At 41.3% G+C, this 21,817-nt stretch overlaps 1 protein-coding gene and 1 long non-coding RNA gene across 2 annotated transcripts in view; one reads left to right on the top strand and one right to left on the bottom strand.

Moving 5' to 3' along the window:
• LOC127008455 (E3 ubiquitin-protein ligase TRIM9-like) overlaps positions 1 to 21,817 on the bottom strand; it is a 71,924-nt gene that overhangs the window by 12,831 nt on the left and 37,276 nt on the right. The window contains exon 8 of the mRNA XM_050880599.1: positions 16,825 to 17,049. Within this exon, the coding sequence (XP_050736556.1) occupies positions 16,825 to 17,049 (225 nt within the window). The remainder of the gene's footprint in view (positions 1 to 16,824; positions 17,050 to 21,817) is intronic.
• On the top strand, positions 534 to 8,217 carry LOC127008062 (uncharacterized). The gene is made up of 2 exons (XR_007760759.1): positions 534 to 856; positions 6,848 to 8,217. It is a non-coding gene; the product is annotated as an uncharacterized LOC127008062 (long non-coding RNA).

Here is a 21,817-nt window from a genome sequence, read left to right as displayed (position 1 = left end):
CCTGTGTGTAGACGCTGAGTCACTGCCCCGCTGACCGTCTCCCCAAGTTCCCACCATTTTGTCCTGCTTTCCTTTTCCATCACAGCTCCCGTTTCCATTATTTTATTTATTTATTGGAGTTACTGGATAATTCTTCATGTCCGATTCTTTTTCTTTTTTAGGTTGCTAATAAATATTTTTATTGTTATTAGACTATGATCGAGTACCCACTACCCATATCACCGAGATATCCACTCACTAAGTGGTGACTCTCTCTCTCTCTCTCTCTCTCTCTCTCTCTCTGAATGAAGTGAATATTTATTTTTTCGATAAAAAAATAGCATGTATAGTTATTATGGATGCACTCGATCATAGTCTAATAACAATAACAATATTTATTAGCAACCTAAAAAAAAAATCGGACATGAAGAATTATCAACAAATCCAATAAATAAATCCGAGCAACTGGTACCGGTACCGATCAATCTGGTACCGGTACCGTACCGTTTAGCTGGTACCGTTAGTACCGGTACTGGTACCGGTACCTGCCCACCCCTAGTGGAAGGAACACTGGAACGATGGAAGTTGGAACCAACCACGGGCCGGCGCCTCAGTTTGGCTGGAAGTGAGGTATGGGTCATTACGCTTTCCTCTCCAAGCAAGCCCCGTAAAACAGTGTCTACCAGCACTTCAAGCTTGCTGTTGAAAAGACTCCGTGATGCCTAGCTGGTGTCAAGTTCCGAAATGCTGGGGAAACAAACCCTCAGGAGCCCGGCCCAAAAGGTGGATGTTTTCCTTCCCCGAAGACGAGGAACTGTCGAGGGCATGGCTGCGCGCGATCATGAAGGAAGACTACACCCCGAACAGCAGTAGCAGGGTGAGGCTGGCTCGGTTTGATCTGATTCCGTCTGTGTATCATAGGGGCTGGGAATAAACAGAGAGAGAGAGAGAGAGAGAGAGAGAGAGATTTACAAGATTTACATAGAAAATCAGACCACACAGACCCCATGGTCCAGACTAGGTGGTCTGTGCTTAAACCAAAGTGATTCTACATTAATCAGATGGCTCTAAAACTTTGCATTTCAACTCTAGTTAATATTAAGTTGAAGGAAGTGTCAGTCGAGCTTGTTTTTAAAAAGTCAGTCGAGTTACACTGGATCACTGAAGGTGGGAGCTTATTCCAGTCTCACACTACAACGTTGGTGAAGAAAAACTTGGTGCAGTCTGAATTTACTTGCTTACATTTTAGTTTTGTGCCATTATTCCTCGTTTGCAGTGTCATCGATCATAAACAATTTTGATTTGTCCACATTCATGAATCCATTTAGTATTTTAAAACATTCAATCGGTTTTCCTCGGTGGCGACGTTTCTCGAGAGAACATGTTAAGGGCAGAAAGCCCTTCTTTGTAGGGTTTGTTGCACAAAGAAGGGATTTTTTAAATTAATAAGCTTCTTTTAATGAAGCCCAACATTCTGTTCACTTTATTTGCTGCATCGATGCATTGCTGTGAGAATTTTAGGTTTGACGCAATTTTGACACCCAGGTCCTTGCATATTGAATGCATTTGAGTTTGACACCATGCATTTCATAATCGAACTTCTTATTTCTTGTTCCAGCTTGAAGGACCTGGCACTTGTCTACATTAAAGGGCATCTCCCATCTATCAGACCAAGCTGAAATATTTTGCAAAACCTCTTACATTTCTGAGGCCTGAGGCCTGCAACATGTGAACAAGACAATTTATACCTACTCCCTTCTCCCAGCATCCACATGAATATTTTCCTGATTTAATCTTTTCTCTTGCTTCTTTTCCAGTCACCATGTACTTTGTTTTTTCCATATTAATTTTCAAACCTCTCTCCTCCATTCCCTCCTTCCATTTATTAAACTTTTCTTTCACTTCTTCTGGTGTCTCTGCATTTACTACCAAGTCATCTGCATACAATAACTCCCATGGTGCCTCTCCTCTTGCTTCCCTTGTTGCCTCCTCCATTACTGTTATAAACAGGAGCAGGCTAAGGGCAGATCCCTGGTGAACCCCCACTCCAATTTTGAACTCATCTGATGTTCCCACCACTGTTTTCATTCTCGATTTTGTACCTTCATATAGTCCTATCACCGATTCAACCAATCTTTCTGGTACTCTTTGCCTTCTCAATGCCCATTTTATAATTTTCCTTGGTACTCTGTCAAATGCTATCTCTAGATCTTCAAAAACATGATACAATCTCCTCCTCTTCTCAATAAACCTTTCCTGAAGCCCTCTCATAGTATATAGGTATTGCTTCAGTTGTTGATCTCCCAGGGCAAATGCCAAACTGACATTTATCAATTCTTATCATCCTTCTTGGACCCTTCTCCAGGACTTTTTCATATACCTTCATGCCATGCTCCAGTAACCTTATCCCCCTTTAGTTACCATATTTCAAAGGATCCCCTTTCCCTTTAAAAATGGGTATAGTGTAGCTTCCTTTTCAGTCTTCTGGTATCTCTCCCTTTTTTAAATACATCATTTAACACTTGTCAATTCCACCACTCCTTCCTTTCCTGTTGCTTTTATTAAATCTACTGTTAGCCCTGAAGGTCCTGTTGCTCTACCATTTTTAATTTCCTTAAGTGCTTCTTTAACTCTTTCGTAATCTTTTCTGGTGGGCCTTCTACTTTTTCAGTTTCATTTAGCCTATCTTATATTCATTTTCCTCATTTAACAGTTCACTGAAATATTTACTCCATCTTTCCAATATCTTCTCTTTTTCCACCATGATGTTTCCTCCTTCATCTTTTACAAACTTTGCCCCAACTACATCTGCTCTCTCTCTCTCTCTTTTCATTTGTTTCGCAATTTTAAACATCCCATTTTTTTAATTTCTCCCTTCTCTCTCCCTCACCAACTCATCTGTTGCTTTCTTCTTTGCCTTTGCTAACTCTTTTCTTGCCTTTTTCTTCTTTTCTTTAAACACCTCTCTATCTTCCTCCTCCTTTGTCTTCTGCCACTTCTTGTATACCTCCTTCTTTTCCTTGATGGCCTGCTGCACTATTCCATTCCACCACCATGTCTCTTTCCTTTCTTAATTCCTTTTGTTTCACCACACACTTCTCTCTCTGCTTTCATGATATTTTCTTTCAATTGTTCCCATCATCCGTTAATTTCCTCATTTTCCCTTTTTACTTTTTGTTCAAACTCTTCTGAATTCCTCCTCCCTCAGCTTCCACACTTTTATTTTTCTTTCTTCTTTCTTTCTTTTTATCTTTTTCTTCCCTACCTTCTTGACTACATCAGCACACAAAAATCTATGTTGTGGGAGGCACACTTCCCCCGGGACCATCTTCATGTCTTTTATCCAAAAATCTTCATCCTTTCTGTACACTGTTTAGTCTACTTGCGTTTCCACTCCTCCACTTTTATACGTTACCATCCTTTCTCTTTCTTTCTTGAACATAGTGTTTGTCACAAGAAGTCCCCTGCCTGACAAAACTCCAATATTTTCTACCCTTCTCTGTTTCTCTCTCCAAAACCATATACACACCCCTTACTTCCTAAAATCCATCTCTACTTTGCCCTATAAGACCATTCAAATCTCCAATGAACACCTCATTTCTTAGACCTGCCATCTCATCATACAGCACTCCCCAAAACTCCTTCTCCTCGTCTGTCCTCCCCACCTGAGGGGCATACACAGAGAACACATTGAATAGTTTCCCTCCTATTACTATTCTTATTATCATTATCCTTAATGTTATTCTCCTCACTTCTATTACATCCTCCATTAGCTCCTCTCTCACCATCATCCCCACCCTTCTAACTCTTCACCCTCCACCACTCTCCTCTTTCCACTACATCTTTTACTTTTCTTTCCCACTTCCTACCATCCTGCTTCCTTCACCCTTAAACTGTACTTCCTGCACACAGCAAATGTCAACCTTCCTCCTACCCAGCATCTCCACCACCTCCATGCTTCTTCCTCTCATTGTTCCCACATTCACCATCCCCAATATATATATATATATATATATATATATATATATATATATATATATATATATATATATATATATATATATATATATATATATATATATATATATATATATATATATATATATATATATACACACACACCGTGAGAAGGCCGTGGGACCGGATGGAGTTTCAGGTTTTATACTTAAAGAGTGCAGAAATGAGTTAGTCGCCCCGATATATGACATCATTAGGTGCTCAATAAAAACTGGCACAGTGCCTAGGGAGTGGAAGAGGGCAGAAGTGGTACCTATATACAAAAGTGGAAAAAAGGAAGAACCCCTAAATTACAGACCGGTGTCTCTGACTAGCGTAGTATGTAAAATAAGTGAGAAATTAATAAAAGAACAATGGATGAGATTTCTAGAACATAATCTAATCACAAACAATCAATATGCGTTTATTAAAGGCCGCTCATGTGTGACAAACTTGCTGCGCTTTTACCCGAGTGACGGACAAATTACAGGAAAGAGATGGATGGGTGGATTGCATTTACCTAGACTTAAAGAAGGCATTTGACAAAGTTCCACATTCAAGACTGCTGTGGAAACTAGAAAATAAAGGAGGATTGAGAGGGAAAATGAAGTGCTGGATGGAAAGCTACTTAAGAGGAAGAGAGATGAGAACCGTGGTTAAGGACACTAGATCGGAATGGAGAACGGTGGAAAGTGGAGTGCCCCATGGGTCGGTTTTAGCACCAGTACTCTTCCTAGTCTATATCAATGATATGCCAGAGGGAATAAACAGCTACATGAGCCTGTTCGCAGATGATGCTAAACTGCAAAGACATATAAGAAACAGTGAAGACTGCAAGGAGCTGCAAGAAGACCTAAACAAGATTTGGAAATGGAGTCAGAAATGGGAGATGAAATTCAACGTGAAGAAATGTCATGTTATGGAAATGGGAAAAAGTGTAGAAAGACCAAAATGGACATATAAAATGGGAGATGGTGAAATATTAAAGAAAGTAAATGAAGAGGGAGACCTGGGAGTAATTATGCAAGATTATATGCAACCAGAAAGTCATATAAATCAGATCTTCGGTGACACATATAACATGGTGAGAAATATAGGTATAGCATTCCACTACATGGACAAAGAAATGATGAAAAAATTATTTACTACTATGATTAGACCTAAACTAGAATATGCGGAAACAGTGTGGTCTCCACACATGAAGAAACACATAAAAAAACTAGAGAGAATACAGAGGATGGCAACAAAAATGGTTCCAGAACTGGAGGGACTGACATATGAAGAGAGACTAAAGGAAATGGACTTACCAACACTAGAACAAAGAAGAGAAAGAGGAGACCTAATACAAATATATAGGCCATTGAGTAAAATGGAAGAAGTAGATAACGAGAAGTTGCTACTAAGAGTAGAACCTTCCAGCAGGAATACTAGAGGACATAGTAAAAAGTTGAGGAAGGGAAGATGCTCAAGAGACATAAAGAAATATAGCTTCCCACAAAGAAATATAGAGGTTTGGAACAGACTAAGTGAAGAAATAGTATCGACGAAGCAGAGCTTCAAGGAAAAGTTGGATAATTATAGATACGGAGACGGGACCACACGAGCGTAAGCCCAGGCCCTGTAAAATTACAATTAGGTAAATACAACTTGGTAAATACACACACACACACACACACATATATATATATATATATATATATATATATATATATATATATATATATATATATATATATATATATATATATATATATATGCATATATATATATATATATATATATATATATTTTTATATATATAAATATATAAATATATATATATATATATATATATATATATATATATATATATATATATATATATATATATATATATATATATTTTTTTTTTTACAACAAAGGAGACAGCTCAAGGGCAACAAAAAGAGTGAAAAAAAAGCCTGCTACTTGCCGCTCCCATAATAGACAAAAGTAAAGAGTAGCCAAAAGAGAGGTCAATTTCAGGTGGAGAGGTGTCTTGATACACTCTTCTTGAAAGAGGTTAAGTCATAGGCAGGAGGAAATATAGACGAAGGATGGCTGTTCCAGAGTTTACCAGTGAAGGGGATGAAAGAATGGAGATGCTGGTTAACTCTTGCATAAGGGGTTTGGACAGTATAGGGATGAGCATGAGTAGAAAGTAGTGTGCAGCGGGGCTGCGGGAAGGGGGAAGGCATGCAGTTAGCAAGTTCAGAAGAGCAGTAAGCATGAAATTATTGATAGAAGATAGAAAAAGAGGAAACATGGTGGCAGAATTTAAGAAGTAGAAGGCTGTCAGTAAGAGGAGGAGAGCTGATGAGACGAAGAGCCTAAGTCTCCACTCTGTCCGAGAGAGCAGTGAGAGTGGAGCCCCCCCACATGAGAGATGCATACTACATACAAGGGCAGACAAGGACCTTATAAATGGAAAGCATCTGTGTGGGGGAGAAGAACTGACGGAGAGGAGACGATACAGAATGCCCAACCTCGAGGAAGCTGATTTAGTGAGAGAGGAGATGTGAAGTTTCCAGTTGAAATTTTGAGCTAAGGAACTGAGAATATTTAGTGTTGAAGAAGGTAACAGCTGAGTGTTGTCGAAGAACAGGGGATAGGTGTTTGGAAGATTGTGTCAAGTTGATAGGTGGAGAAGTTGAGTTTTTGAGGCATTGAAGGACACAAGGTTCCCTTTACCCCAATCGGAAATGATAGCAAGTTTTCATTCTCGATTTTGTACCTTCATATATATATATATATATATATATATATATATATATATATATATATATATATATATATATATATATATATATATATATATATATATATATATATGACAAGCCATCATCCCTTGCAGGTCTGTGAGTTGCATTTTCGACCTGAAGATATCAAGGGCAAGGTGACGAGGGAATCTTTGGCCAGAGAGCGGCGTCCTCATCTCCAACATGGCGCTGTTCCTTCCCTGGTCCTGACCTGGCCTGGTGATTCATCTGGCCCAGCCCCTGCTGGTGAAAGCCCTGACAAGAATCAATCTACTAAGCAGGTTACAATGGAGAAGAATGCAGTTCATAAGGAAAATTGCACGCAAAAAAAGGGACTTCATAATTTAGCAGAACTTAAGGAAATGTTGACCTCCATTGATAAATACTGGACTGTGATTGATAATGAAGAAATTGTACATATTTGCCATGTTGCCCATTCACCACAGCCTAGAGTTGTTGTATCTGTGGTCTTCAAGCCTGACTCTTCTCTGTTTGCCTATGTACAGGGCACTAGGGTTGATAGGCTGGGAGAGTATCATATTCCTTCAGAGATTAAAAACATCAGTACACTTGAAGAGTTGCTCAGCAACCTGCGCATGTGTGACATCGAGCCTCACGCCTCCAGTCAGCCTAGCGGAATGCCATACTTCTCACCTCTTGCGCCAAACCAAAAATTGTGTAATAACTGTACAGGAAAGAGAGGAAACCTCAAACTTTGGATAAGCGACTCGTGAAATGGGAGTGCTGATTGTGAAAGAGTACAAAATATTTAGGTATCATTCATAGAAGTTAATGAAAATGTATGTTTAAAGTGTTTGTTTTTATCATTATCATTTTAAGAAATAAAGTCAGTATGGTTCTGTTTTTTCCTTGAAAGCAAGCATTAAGGCAGCGTCCTGTTTTCATCAGCAAAGAGTCTAATGCAGGGCTACTCAAGTGGCGGCCCGCGTTCCGAATTCGGACCTTTTGAGTGTTGTAGCTGGACCCCAGGTTCCAGGAGCAGAAAAATGTAATCATATAACAGGAAATTCCTGACGATGAATTCTTGCAAATGTATTTCCTTGACTGACTGTAGGGTAGGATCGGGATCTATTGCTCACATGTATTAACCTACAAAGGCTCCCAGGGCCTTTAATATAAGTTTATAATAATATCCATGTAATAGCAAATTTAGCTTTTCTCAGGGAATGAGCATAACACAAAACAGCAAGAATTTTTTGATTTTTCCCATTACGAATTTCTGTTTACAAATTGTTAGTTGAGAAGAAAACTCCAAATCTTGTTCTGTTTTAGAAGTGAAACATTTCTTACTAAAGCGGCCTGACATTAAACAGAAAATATTTCTTGATTTTTCCATTTGAAAGCATTGCATTTTATTTTCTGAGAAGAAAAGTTAAAATCCAGGTATGTTTTGAAAGTATAGCATTTGTTAATAAAGTAGCATAACATAAAACAGTAAATATATCTTTATTTTTTCATTTGAAAATCCTCCATTTCAATTGTTTTGAGAAAAATCCAAGGCTTGTTATATTTTAGCTTTTAAATTGAATATTTTTATATCCACTGGTTAGCTTCATATTTTGTGTAAAAAAGTCGAAGAGTGAATATGAAATGACTAGGAATCAAAGGGTTCACTACCCTGTACTCGGATTGGCTGTCTTATTTTCATGCTTTCATATAGTGTGTATCTGGACCTCTGCATAGATTTTAACTTGTCTAACTGGACCTTTTGCTCATAATAGTTGAGTAGTCCTGGTCTAGTGTCTGACAACATAAGAATAAGTGGAGAAGCAGTAAGAAGGGCAGTTTTATAATCCTTAATGGCATTACAGGTATGTCAGTAGTATGTTGTGGGACACATACAGGTCAGAATAAGTATCAACCCATATCAGTGGGGAGCGGGAGCTTGGAGGAAGAATACAAGGAGAGGGCATGACGTCACAGAAGTGAGGCCAGCTTGGCTCCCCCCCCTCCCCGCTGCGACCCTCAATGGGGTCCTTCACTGAACTGACCTGCGATCTAGTGGCCCTGCTGGAGCCTCTGCCAGAACCAAGCGCTGCGGCGTGCTGGGGTCCAGCGAGGCTTAATTGACATTCTTCTGTACCAAACTAGCATAATATCAGAGTTGTAATGGAGACTATCATGTTTAACCAAAAAATCTGCGTGCTGTACATTATTCATGTCGTCGTAATGAACACTGTTGGCAAAATAAGAGCATTCATCGATATATCCTACAACAGTCCATCCCGTGGTTAATAGGAATGCATCAGTGCGGCCTCTTGGTAAGTATTTCCGTCATGCAAAGAAAGAAAAGTCAAACAAGTCTGGCATGGTGTCATGGTCTCAAAATCATATAGTAGTGGTGGAAGGAAGTGTTGAAATTTTTGCCACTCGACAATCCTCCAGCTGGCACGCCGCTGCCTCAACACGATGCATTCCCCTGTCCCTCCAATCAGAGCGGGAGGTCTTGGTCTTGATCTTGGTTTTGGAGGTTGTTTACTGCTGCTAAACATATGGTACGCTGCCGGCAGCAAGTATTTTACTTATTTCATATTTCTAATTTAATTCATAATACATATATCTTTAGCATCTTATAATATTATATTCACTATATGGAACTTTAAAGGAACAACATAGAGCATGTGACGATTGTTTATGTGGGAAAAAATATATTTAAATTTCCTATTCCTTGCATTTCCTCGTTTAAATACTACTAAAAAGTCAAGTGCCTCTATACCATAGCTTTGATAAAAATATGTGATTTCTAAATAATAGCAAAAAACTAGTAAGAAAAATTATTTGAACGTACGCCGCATGCATATTTATTTTTGGTAGTTCCACCAGGGCCACCAGATGGCAGGTGTGTTCAGTGAAGGACCCAATTCCACCCAGAACTTTGCACGACTGGCTGAACGCGCGACACCCACACACATCTACATTTTGTTTCCATGCCAGCTTGCTCTGCCTTTGGTCGCACTCACAGAGGCAAGGATGGCAGCATAACATTTCCTCGGTAAGATACAATGATTTTTGTGGCGAAACATTACATAAGAGGCGGGAAAACTGGGCAAGGAAAAAAGCGACACAAAAGAATGCGAATGATTGCCTAGTAGCAGTGAACCCTATACTATGGAACGGACACTTGCCCCAACCTTGTCATTAAGCCGCGAATTTTGGATAATCAACCACTCTGGTGCGAATCGCCATAACTCCCTTATTTCTGGGGCTACAGAAAAGTTTTTGGTATCAATCGACTGCAAAATGAATAGGCTATCTTTATTAATTAGCGACCGGGCTCGAAAACCGACTCGAAAGGGTAAAAAATCGAATAAATTCGCAAAAAACGACTGAAAAAAAAACATTTTTGAGTTCCCAACCTTGAAACCCGCTCATTTTTTGAGAATTTAAAAAAACTTGTTTAACAAATGATTTAGCCCTGCCAATGTGCTTTCCAGTATGATGCATAACATTTCCCTACTCCCAGTAGTTTCGTCGCTAGAGCTCGAAACGTAAACCCTGTCAAGAGCGATTTTGACGAACTCCAGACTGCCCTTTTTGTCTAGTGTGGCCTTGCTATTGCCTCTAGAAGGCTGTAATTTGGCATGTAGCCCCTCTTGGCAATGTAGTTTGACCAACTCGAAGGATTTTTTGAGCTCGATTCCAACTTTGTCATCGAGCCGTCACAAAATAGCCTGTTTTTCGGCCCTTTTGCCGCGATTTGGACACGTCCTAGTTTTTTGTTTATAACTTTTTTATTCATTAAATGCTTTCCAATTTTTTCCTAATTATTAATCTGTATTAAAAAAAGCTTTCATTTGCCACCAAGCACTCCTTCCTAGCTTTAGTAGTTTTCGCTCGAGCTCTACCAGAAGTCGCGACGAACATTCGCCGAATCGGACTCATTTCACGCGCCGCGACGAAAAACCTTCCTGACACAACAAAAAATAATATATCTGCATAAACATTCATATATGAACACTTCAATAATTGTTGACTAACTTGTATTAAAACCACTTTAAGATATCTAAATAGAGCCCGAGCCCGATTCGAGCCCGATCGCTAATTAAAAAAATATAGTTCTTTTATTTTACCGTCGATTGATACCAAAAACTTTATGTAGCCCCAGAAATAAGGGAGTTATGGCGAATCGCACCAAACCGGTTGATTTTCCAAAGTTCGCATCTTAATGACAAGGGCGCTGCAAAATAAAAGAGTAAGCCGTCCATTACTTGAGATGCTAGTAGTAATTTCAAAGAAATCATCTGTAATTCCTTTTCCATGGCTTTTGCACACAAACAGATCAAATTGCTGGTATCTAGAGGTCTTTGGGTCCTATCAGGAATGCTATGAGCACCAAGTTATTTTCCAAAACATGTGAAATAAGTGCAATTGGTAGGGCCAAGTCGCGCCTTCAACCACATAATTATTCTCTCTCTCTCTCTCTCTCTCTCTCTCTCTCTCTCTCTCTCTCTCTCTCTCTCTCTCTCTCTCTCTCTCTCTCTCTCTCTCTCTCTCTCTCTCTCTCTCTCTCTCTCTCTCTCTCTCTTCAATGCGCGTAGCCTAAGAAACAAATTTGATGAACTGAGATGTCTTGCTCTAACAGAAAATTTTGACATAATTGCTATAACCGAAACATTTATCGACACCACAAATATTTATTTAAGTTCCGAATACAACATAGATGGCTACAGACTCTTCAACAAAGATCGTGTAAACCGTAGAGGCGGTGGCGTCGCCCTTTATGTCAAAAGCTATTTGCAACCCATTGACAAAATAACGTTGAACATTTGTGCGTGCGAGTAAACACTGCAAAAGTCAATTTAAATATATCTGTCACCTACAGACCTCCCGGGCAATCACTCGATGACGACCTTGAAATGTACAGCGTCTTAAGGCAGTCACTCAATAACAACGACTCACTGATATTAGGAGACTTTAACCTCCCCCATATCGACTGGGTGACACTGTCAGGTACAGAAGGCGAGTCACATAGAATGATCGAATTTCTAGAAGAAAATTATCTAAGCCAAATGGTTTCTGAGCCAACTCGACAAAATAATATACTCGACCTTGTTATAACGACCCAAGGTAACCTAGTCAGTAATGTCACGGTAGGAGAACACCTCGGTTCTTGCGATCATAAATTAGTGCGCGTCGACATTAGAGCTCAATCATCAGTGACTGAAAATAAAGTAAAGGTGCCCAATTTCAAAAGAGCTAACTTCGTAGAAATCGGACAAAAACTAACAGAAATACAACTATCAGATGACGGTAACGTAGAGGAAGCCTGGCTAAGCTTTAAAAATCACTTACTCACTCAGCAGAACACATTCGTCCCCTTGTGCGAGAAGCGAATTAACACTAATAAAAGCCCATCGTGGTTTAATAGCGAAATTAAACAATCAGTCAATGAGAGAAAATTGTTTTACAGGTTAAAGAAAGAACAAAGCTCGCCCGAAAACATTAGACTTTATAATGATACCAGGCGACGAGTAAAAAGACTAGTAGGTCAGGCAAAGCGTAGATATGAAGAAAATATTGCAGCCAACTGTAAAAATAATCCGAAATCTTTCTTCAGTTACATAAACAACAGAAAGGCGACCAAAAGTGGTATTGGACCTTTAACAAACAGCGACGGTGCACTAGTGACTAACAGTCAACACATTGCAAACCTCTTAAACAATTACTTTTCCTCGGTGTTTAGTACTAACAGTCTTCCTCTCGCTACCACCAACACCAGTACTATTGTAAATCTCGAGCATGCATTGCCTAATTTTGAAATAACAACGTATGAAGTCCTTAAAGCTCTCCATTCACTTGAAACAAATAAAAGTCCCGGACCCGACAAAGTATATCCTATACTGCTTAAAGAAACAAAGAGCGAAATACTCTCCTCCCTCACTACCGTATTCAATATGTCCTTGCGACAAGGCATCGTCCCTTCGGATTGGAAAAAGGCTAACGTGACACCGATTTTTAAGAAAAGAGACAAAAAAATACCAGGTAACTACCGACCCATTAGTCTAACTTCAATTGTAGGTAAGCTACTCGAGAGCATAATTAGAGACAAAATTGTGAGTTACCTCGAAAGCCACTCATTAATTGGGGATTCACAACATGGCTTTCGTAACAAAAGATCCTGCCTGTCAAACCTACTGACCTTTTATAACGATCTCTTCTCAATTTATGACGTAACCAAATCAGTGGACGTAGTCTATCTTGATTTCCTGAAAGCGTTTGATAAAGTCCCACATCATAAATTACTTTATAAATTAAAGCAAATAGGCATTGACGGTCAAGTAAACCAATGGATCGCGAATTGGTTGAGCAACAGACAACAAAGAGTGGTGATTGACGGATTTAACTCAGAGTGGGCGCCGGTCACTAGTGGCGTCCCTCAGGGCTCGGTTCTTGGCCCAGTGCTCTTCATTATTTACATCAACGACGTGGATGTTGGACTCAATAATCGCATTAGTAAATTTGCAGACGACACAAAGATTGGTAACTCGGTTCTCACTGACGAAGACAGGCAAAGCCTCCAAGAGGATTTGCACAAAATTTCAGCTTGGTCGGATAAATGGGAGATGCCCTTTAACGTAGACAAGTGCCAGGTCCTTCAAGTTGGAACAAAAAATAAGAAGTTCGATTACGAAATACGCGGCGTTAAACTCAAAAGCGTTCAGTGCGTTAAGGACCTGTGGATTAAAATCGCGTCTAACCTCAAATTCTCACATCAATGCATCGATGCAGCAAATAAAGCGAACAGAATGTTGGGCTTCATTAAAATAAACTTTTTATTCAAGAATAAAGATGTAATACTTCCGCTCTACAATAGTTTAGTCAGACCCCACTTGGAATATGCGGTACAGTTTTGGTCTCCCCACCATGCAAAGGACATTGCTAAACTAGAAGGTGTTCAGCGTCGAGCAACAAAAATGATCCTTTCCTTGCGCAACAAATCCTACGAAGAAAGGCTTTCCACCCTTAACATGTTCTCTCTTGAGAAACGTCGCCTCCGAGGAAAACTGATCGAATGTTTTAAAATACTTAATGGTTTCACGAATGTAGACAGAACAAAATTGTTTATGATCGATGACACTTTGCGAACGAGGAACATTGGCACAAAACTCAAATGTAGACAAGTAAATTCAGACTGCACCAAATTTTTCTTCACCAACGTTGTAGTGCGAGAATGGAATAAGCTCCCACCATCAGTAGTCCAGTGTAACACGATTGACTCCTTTAAAAACAAGGTCGACCGTCATTTCCTTGAACTTAATATTCACTAGAGTAGAAATGCAACGTTTTGGAGCCATCTGATTAATATAAAATCACTTAGGTTTAAGGACAGACCACCTAGTCTGGACCATGGGGTCTGTGTGGTCTGATTTTCTATGTAAATCTCTCTCTCTCTCTCTCTCTCTCTCTCTCTCTCTCTCTCTCTCTCTCTCTCTCTCTCTTACAGGAGTTATCTTCTATTATTTATTCCATTCTTGTAAATCTTTTTTTTCATCTCTGGTGATCAAGGAATCATTTCTGTCCGTAAATACATGTCACCAACCCCTCTCAGTAATTGGTGCCTTCCTTCCCCAATACTTCCTCCTCTTTACTCGTAGTGAGTTTTGATCAAATCTGAGACGCTCTACATAGAAGGCTGTACATGCTTCTACATTAAAAGTAAGACCATGGTCATTATATAATGAACATTATACAGAGGAATTGTGAGGGATCAAGGCGGGTGTGGAACATTTCTCAGCTCCTACGGAAATACTGATGTTTTTCTATTAAAACCTGCACATATACATCCTTAGTGCATATACTGCAGCAGTTTAATAACTAAAAACATACTATATGTGGAAGAAATAAGGTAGACAAGCTCATTTACGCCGACGATCTGGGAGCGAGAAATGCAATGTTTTGGGTGGAATTGCCGTCTCCGCTCACCGGTTAAGCTCCGCCCACCCTACCCTCGTTGCTTCACCTCACAGTGAAGAGCGACCCGCTGAGGGCCACTCCATGTATTATTTCTCCAAGAGCGGGACCACCTCCATTTGCTGACGTCACCAAGGGTCACCCAGGCATGGCCCAGGCCCGTGAGGAAAAACAACTTCGACTCCTCACGCGCCGCACAGGATACTAAATATGCAGATAAAAATAAAATAAAAATATATATAAACAATAGCAAAACAACATGCGCTCTCTACAGAGTATTGTAGACAATAAATCCGGTACCAACTCTTTATCCCTTGTGTATATAGTATTCGAAACCAACTCTTTTAGCCGTTTACTCTTTGTTTAGCGGTGAAATTTTGTGATTCTTATGGCATCCTCAAGATTCTATACTCAAATTAGTTCCTGTCCTACAATAAGAGTACTGTATTTTTCCAAAAGGAAACTGTAGGTTTTCCTCTCAACAAAAGGGCCACGTTCCTCAAAATCGCTCCACGTTCCTCATTACGTTCCTTAGAAACGTTCCTCCAACAAACCTCTAAGAAAATTTATGCACTTTCAACGAAAATTTTATTTACTTTCACCAATTTAATTATTTAATCACCATTTTTACTTTTATGACGCGTTTTTTACTTTGATGACGCGAAACGCGACGCATCGCGCGAGGATCGAACGCGTACACACACCGAGTTCAAGAAGAGTGACTGTGAAATGCTTTCGAAAAGGAAGGTAGACTGAGGAAGTGCGATCGAGCTGTGGCTGTTCACTGCTGAGGAGCCGTGTGCGCAGCGGAAGGCGAAGTGGCGTTGACTCCAGGATAGCCGCGGGCCTGGCGAAGCTGAGCAGGCAGCGCATCGCCACCGAGAAAATGCTGGCGTGCAGCGCAGATGACTTCACCCAGACTGCAGATGCCGGAATCATCACCCAGAATCAGCAGAACGTGGATGCTCCCGTGACCCAAGGGCTCTCGAGAGACAATGGTGGGCTTTAAACCGGGGGTAGCAGAGAGCGTGAGGGTAGCAGAGTGAAGGCGGGTTTGCCGAAGTGGTGAATTCCCGGGGTGGAATCCGTGCGAAGAATGGCCCCATGAGCACGATGAAGACCACGTCAACCAACCGCAAGTGCCGTCGCCGCAGTGTATACACAAAGTGTTATTTGATGTGTTTTCATGCACACAGTAAGTGGCAGCGTCCATGGGGGACTCACACGACACTACAAATGTACTTCGTGTTTGTTGTTGAAGATGCAGACGGAAAAAAAAACGTGCAAATAAAATAATAAGTGAAAATACTATTCAATGTATCAACAATATCAATTGTTTATATTTATTATTTTTATATATATATATTATATAAGAGTTTAATGATTGAAGACATATTAGACGTCAAAGCGACGTCAAAAGCGACGCGGAAGTTAGCCCCACCGCCCACCCCCCTACTTGAAGTGCTTGTGGCGCAGTGGTGATGAAACATGAAACCTAAAGAAACTGTGCGTGACGTCACCACGCTTGGGAGAGCACTATGATGAAACCCACCCCAGGTCTATCTCAGCGGCCTCGCCCCAACCCTTTGTTTTGTACTTTTTTGTTAAGTGTTTGTTTTTTGTTTCAAGTAACCCGCAAATTTTCAGACTAACGGATGACAAGTCGAAGAAGGCCATTTATTACTATCCCCCCCAACGCGTTCCGTCCGACCTTTCATTTCTTTTTTATCCCTTGGTCCATTGCCATATACAAACCACAATCACCCCTAACCAACCACCAAACCCCACAACCGCAAGCACCCAACCCAACCCCCACTCAAAAACAACCACCACCACTATATACAGCCGCTACAACCTCCCACCACCACCACCAACAAGCAACATAACCAACACAACACATAATACTACACAATCCCCCACAAACCCAGCCTAACCACAAACCACCACCCCATCACTCACAATTCCCCACCCAGAACCTCCACTCACCTCACCACCACCACCACCCACAACTCCCTTCCTCGCACCACAATCCCCCCCCACGAACAACCACCCCATCACACAATTCCCCACCCACCACCACTCACCCCTACCACCACACCTCATCTTCTCCCCCTTCCCCCACCACCACTCACACACTCACCCAGCATGTTCTCTTTGTCCACGTTCGCCCGCGCCACGCCGAAGACCACATCAGCGTTGGCATCGTAGGACTCCACCGTGAACTGCCAGTAGTGCCGCCCCCTCGAGAAGCCGACGGTGGCCAGGGCAGTGCGGTGCTGGTAGCTCTCGCAGGTCACGCCCGCCCCGCCGCCCACCAGCCGACACTCGGGGTGGGACAGTGTGCGATCCAGGGAGAACCACGCTGCTGGGGGGGAGGAAGAGAGAGGTAGGTGAGGGAGGGTCAGATGGGAAGAGGTCTAGGAGGGAAAGGATGCCTGAGAGAGGCATGCCGCATGGGGGTGAGGAATGCAAGGTTGGATGAGGAGAGTAGCGCCAATCCTAAAATCCTAAATGAGGGCCAGGGTGTGGTCAAGCCGGAGCAACACCTGTCTCCAGCGTTGCCGTGTCTCCGTAGAACTCGACACGTGACTCATGTCAGGCTGGGTCAGTGGGAGTGCAGACGCTCGTGAGAGGTTTAATATTTATTTTAATTAAGAAAATATTATATTTTCTACTTATATTCCTTCAAACTATCTTATAAATAAAATTTTTACATCCACCTCAGAACTGCGGTGAAAGTCAATTAAAGTAATAACATTTTCTTAGCACTAATGTAAAATATGTATGCCACGTTTCTTTATTGCCATCTAAATATATTACGCATAGCTAGTTTACTTTTCTTTGATATATCATAATACTTACGTTAAACTTGTATTGGTGTGTGCTTTATCATTTGTGATGCCTTTTTCATGTATCACAGAAGTTACGCATCGCGGGTTTGGGAGACCTGACAAGGCTGGTCACAGGTATTGCCCCATCTTGACCCCACCACAGCCCTCATTTAGGGCTGTGGTGGGGGGGAGGGCAACATCTGTGACCAGCCTTGCCAGGTCTCCCAAACCCGCGATGCGTAACTTGGCTGGGTGAGATGGGGAGACGCGACGGACGGTTAAGAAATGGGTGAGAGTGAGAGAGGGTTGGATGGGGCGAGGTCAGGGAGGGGAGGACAAATAAGAAATGGGTGATAGTGACAGTGGGTGGGATATGAACCTAAGAACATAAAAACATAAGAACTTAGGAGTCTGCAAGAGGCCGGTAGGCCTGTAAGAGGCAGCTCCTTTGAACCTAAGCTCCCGTGAATCTAACCCCACCTAATATCACTGTCCATGAATTTATCTAATCTATTTTTGAATGTGACAATTGTATTAGCACTCACCACATGACTGCTCAGCCTGTTCCACTCATCTACCACACTGTTAGTAAACCAATTTTTGCCTATGTCTCTGTTGAATCTGAATTTATTCAGTTTAAACCCATTACTTCGTGTCCTACCCGGTTCTCTTACTAACAAAACCTTATGAATATCCCCCTTATTAAAGCCATCCATGTATAAACCTCGATCATGTCTCCACGCACCCTTCGCCTTTCTAGAGAATGCAAATTTACCTGTTTGAGTCTTTCCTCGTTAATCTTGCATCCTCTAGAAAGGCGAAGGGTGCGTGGAGACATGATCGAGGTTTATAAATGGATGAAGGGCTTTAATAAGGGGGATATTCATAAGGTTCTGTTGGTAAGAGAACCGGGTAGGACACGTAGTAATGGGTTTAAACTGGATAAATTCAGATTCAACAGGGACATAGGCAAAAATTCGTTTACTAACAGAGTGGTGAATGAGTGGCAGGATGGAAGGAAGAGCGGTGAGTTGGATGAGGAGGAGGGAGGATTGAATGGGAAGAGGTGAGGGAGGAAAGATAGGGCAGCTGAGAGATACATGAGGGTGAGATGGGGAGAAGCGAAGGAGGAAAGGAAGGAAGGGCGGTTAAGGTGGATGAGGGTTAGGGAGGGCGAGATGGGGAGAAGTGAAGGAGGGAGAGAAAAGGGTGGTTGAAAAATGGGTGAAGGTGAGTGACGACCGAATGGGGAGAGGTGAGGGAAGGACGACTAAGGAGATGGATGAGCGTGAGGGAGGGCCGAGAGGTGAAAGAAGGAAAACCACCTGAGAAATGAGTGAAAGTGAGAGTGGGTGGGATGGAAAGAGGTGAGAATGGGAGGGAAGGGCGGCTGGTAGAGAAATGGAGGAGTAAGGGAGCGAGTTTCATTAGAGGAAAGGATTATAACGTACGAGAGAGAGAGAGAGAGAGAGAGAGAGAGAGAGAGAGAGAGAGAGAGAGAGAGAGAGAGAGAGAGAGAGAGAGAGAGAGAGAGAGAGAGAGAGACAGAGAGAGAGAGGGAGAGAGAGAGAGAGAGAGAGAGAGAGAGAGAGAGAGAGAGAGAGAGAGAGAGAGAGAGAGAGAGAGAGAGAGAGAGAGAGAGAGAGAGAGAGAGAGAGAGAGAGAGAGAGAGAGAGAGAGAGAGAGAGAGAGGACAGGAGGAGAAAAGGGAGGATGGGAGGAAGGAGAAGGGACCTTTGTTGGGAAGAGAGGGGAAGGGAGGAGGAGGGAAAGGGAGGGGAAGGAGAAGGGAGGAAAGTGAAAATAATACTATGTGATTGAAAGCAGAGTAAGGGAAGGGAGAGAGGGTGGGAGGGGAAACACATGGAAGAATGGGAGCAACAGTGAGGGAAGGAGAGAGGGAGGAAGAGGGGATAGGAGGGAGAGAGGGGTACAAGAAGAAAAGTGGAGGGAGAGGGTGTTAGGGGAAGAGAGAAAGAGAGGGGGGGGAGGGGCGTGGTGTGAGGGAAGTTAAATAGGGAGGAAATGATAAAAAAGAATGGGTGGAAGAGGGGAGGAAGAAAATGAAGGGAGGAAAAGGGGACAAAAAGGGAGAGAGGGAAGCAGGGAGGATAGTGGTTTCTGGCGAGGAGAACATAGAGAAAAGTAAAGAAAAAGTAAGGGAGTGGTCCAGACAAGTAACAATGATAATAATAATAATAATAATAATAATAATAATAATAATAATAATAATAATAATAATAATAATAATAATAATAATAATAATAATAATGATAATAATAAAGTGTCATTGTTCATCCAATATCATGGGCAAACATTTTTATGGAGCATTACTCTGACACACACACACACACACACACACACACACACACACACTATTATTATCATTATTGCAATCATTATCATTACTATCATCATCATCATCATTAAAGCCGCCCTGGTCTAATTGTGAACTTTGGGTGAAAACATATTTACGAATTTCCAAATGGACACAAGCAGGAATATTATTTGTGTGTATATAAGTATGTATGTATGTATGTATGTGCGTATTGACGTATGTTCGTGCGTGTGTGCGTATTCATGTGTATATAAAGATATTGCGCTGCGCGTCATGCGTGTCTGACGTTTTATCAAGACCAGATTTCATGCCTGACTACCCACGAACATCATATAGAATCTCTCTCTCTCTCTCTCTCTCTCTCTCTCTCTCTCTCTCTCTCTCTCTCTCTCTCTCTCTCTCTCTCTCTCTCTCCAGTGGCTCTAAATATAGTAACAGACAGGCTCCAGCAATATATTAAAGGCTGGCACTTCTTGAAAATGTAAACATGTCGGTATATGTAGGAAAATCTGCCGGAAAACACACACACACACACACACACACACACACACACACACACACACACACACACATACACACACACACACACGAGCCATCATATCTGAATGGAACATCGGAATAACATAAAACGGAATGGAAAATAATGAAAAATAAAACCAAAAACGATAAGATATAACCCGAAAACCTAAACTCTCGAATCTTGAAAAACACCCACACATAAAACATGGAAGCGGGAATCAAAACAACACGGAAATATTTGAAACTGAGGAAACGAAATGAGTAAAAGAAATACGAAGCTGAATAACACAGGAAAGAGAGAGAGAACGGTATAAGTCTTTTGGTTTCTTCACGATGTTTTCTTTCTTTCATTTTTTAAACTGCGTCTTTCAAGAGTAAGAGGTATAGTTTTTACTCTCTCTCTCTCTCTCTCTCTCTCTCTCTCTCTCTCTCTCTCTCTCTCTCTCTCTCTCTCTCTCTCTCTCTCTCTCTCTCTCTCTCTCTCTCTCTCAGAAACACACACACACACACACACACACACACACACACACACACACACCACTCCGGTAGCTCAGTGGTAAAGCTCTGCGCTGCCAGGCTTCACGGCCTGACAGGAGGAGGTTCGAGCCCCCTCAGGCCAGGATTTTTCCACTGACAAGGAACGGTTACTGTCCCCCATTGAACAAGGGAGATGAGGTGTATGGTGTGTGAAGGTCTCAGCAGTACCCAGAGATCGACTAATGAGCCTTGCTCTAACCAGAAGGGTCCTTGCTGGCAATGCCGAGTCTAGCTCGTGATCAGTCTGTGGGTGAATTACACACACACACACACACACACACACACACACACACACACACACACACACATCCTTCGTTCATATATAGAACTCTCGTTTCCATTAACTTTACACAATTTTTTTTAACGAATTCCAGATATACATTAACAATAAATAATATTACACTGAAAGAATCAAACCAGAACTAGAAATAGAATGAAGGAAAAATACACAATGACAGAAGAAAAATACGGAACAAGGAAACAGAAAGAAAGAATAGAAAATAAAAATAAGTCAATAAATACAGCAGGAGGTGAATAGAGAGTGTGTGAGAATAAATGTGTGTCCGGGCATGGAGTAATAATAATAATAATAATAATAATAATAATAATAATAATAATAATAATAATAATAATAATAATAATAATAATAATAATAATAATAATAATAATAGTTTTATTTCGCCCATCGGCATATATATATAAAAAATAAAAAAATAACAGGACAAGAAAACGAACGAGATCGAAGGGGATACATAACGCTTAGCTAATTGATACCTTACCTATAATTATATATGCGTGTGCACGGCACACTTATGCACAATCTACACGTACAGAAGGCCCAGCCACTCCAGCCGCGTAGATCCACATACATAGGCCGAGCTCTGTCTAACGGAGGTGATGATAGAGTT

The sequence above is a fragment of the Eriocheir sinensis genome, chromosome 37 (assembly GCF_024679095.1).
Source record: "Eriocheir sinensis breed Jianghai 21 chromosome 37, ASM2467909v1, whole genome shotgun sequence".
Taxonomy (NCBI): domain Eukaryota; kingdom Metazoa; phylum Arthropoda; class Malacostraca; order Decapoda; family Varunidae; genus Eriocheir; species Eriocheir sinensis.
This window is presented reverse-complemented; position numbering and strand designations above follow the sequence as displayed.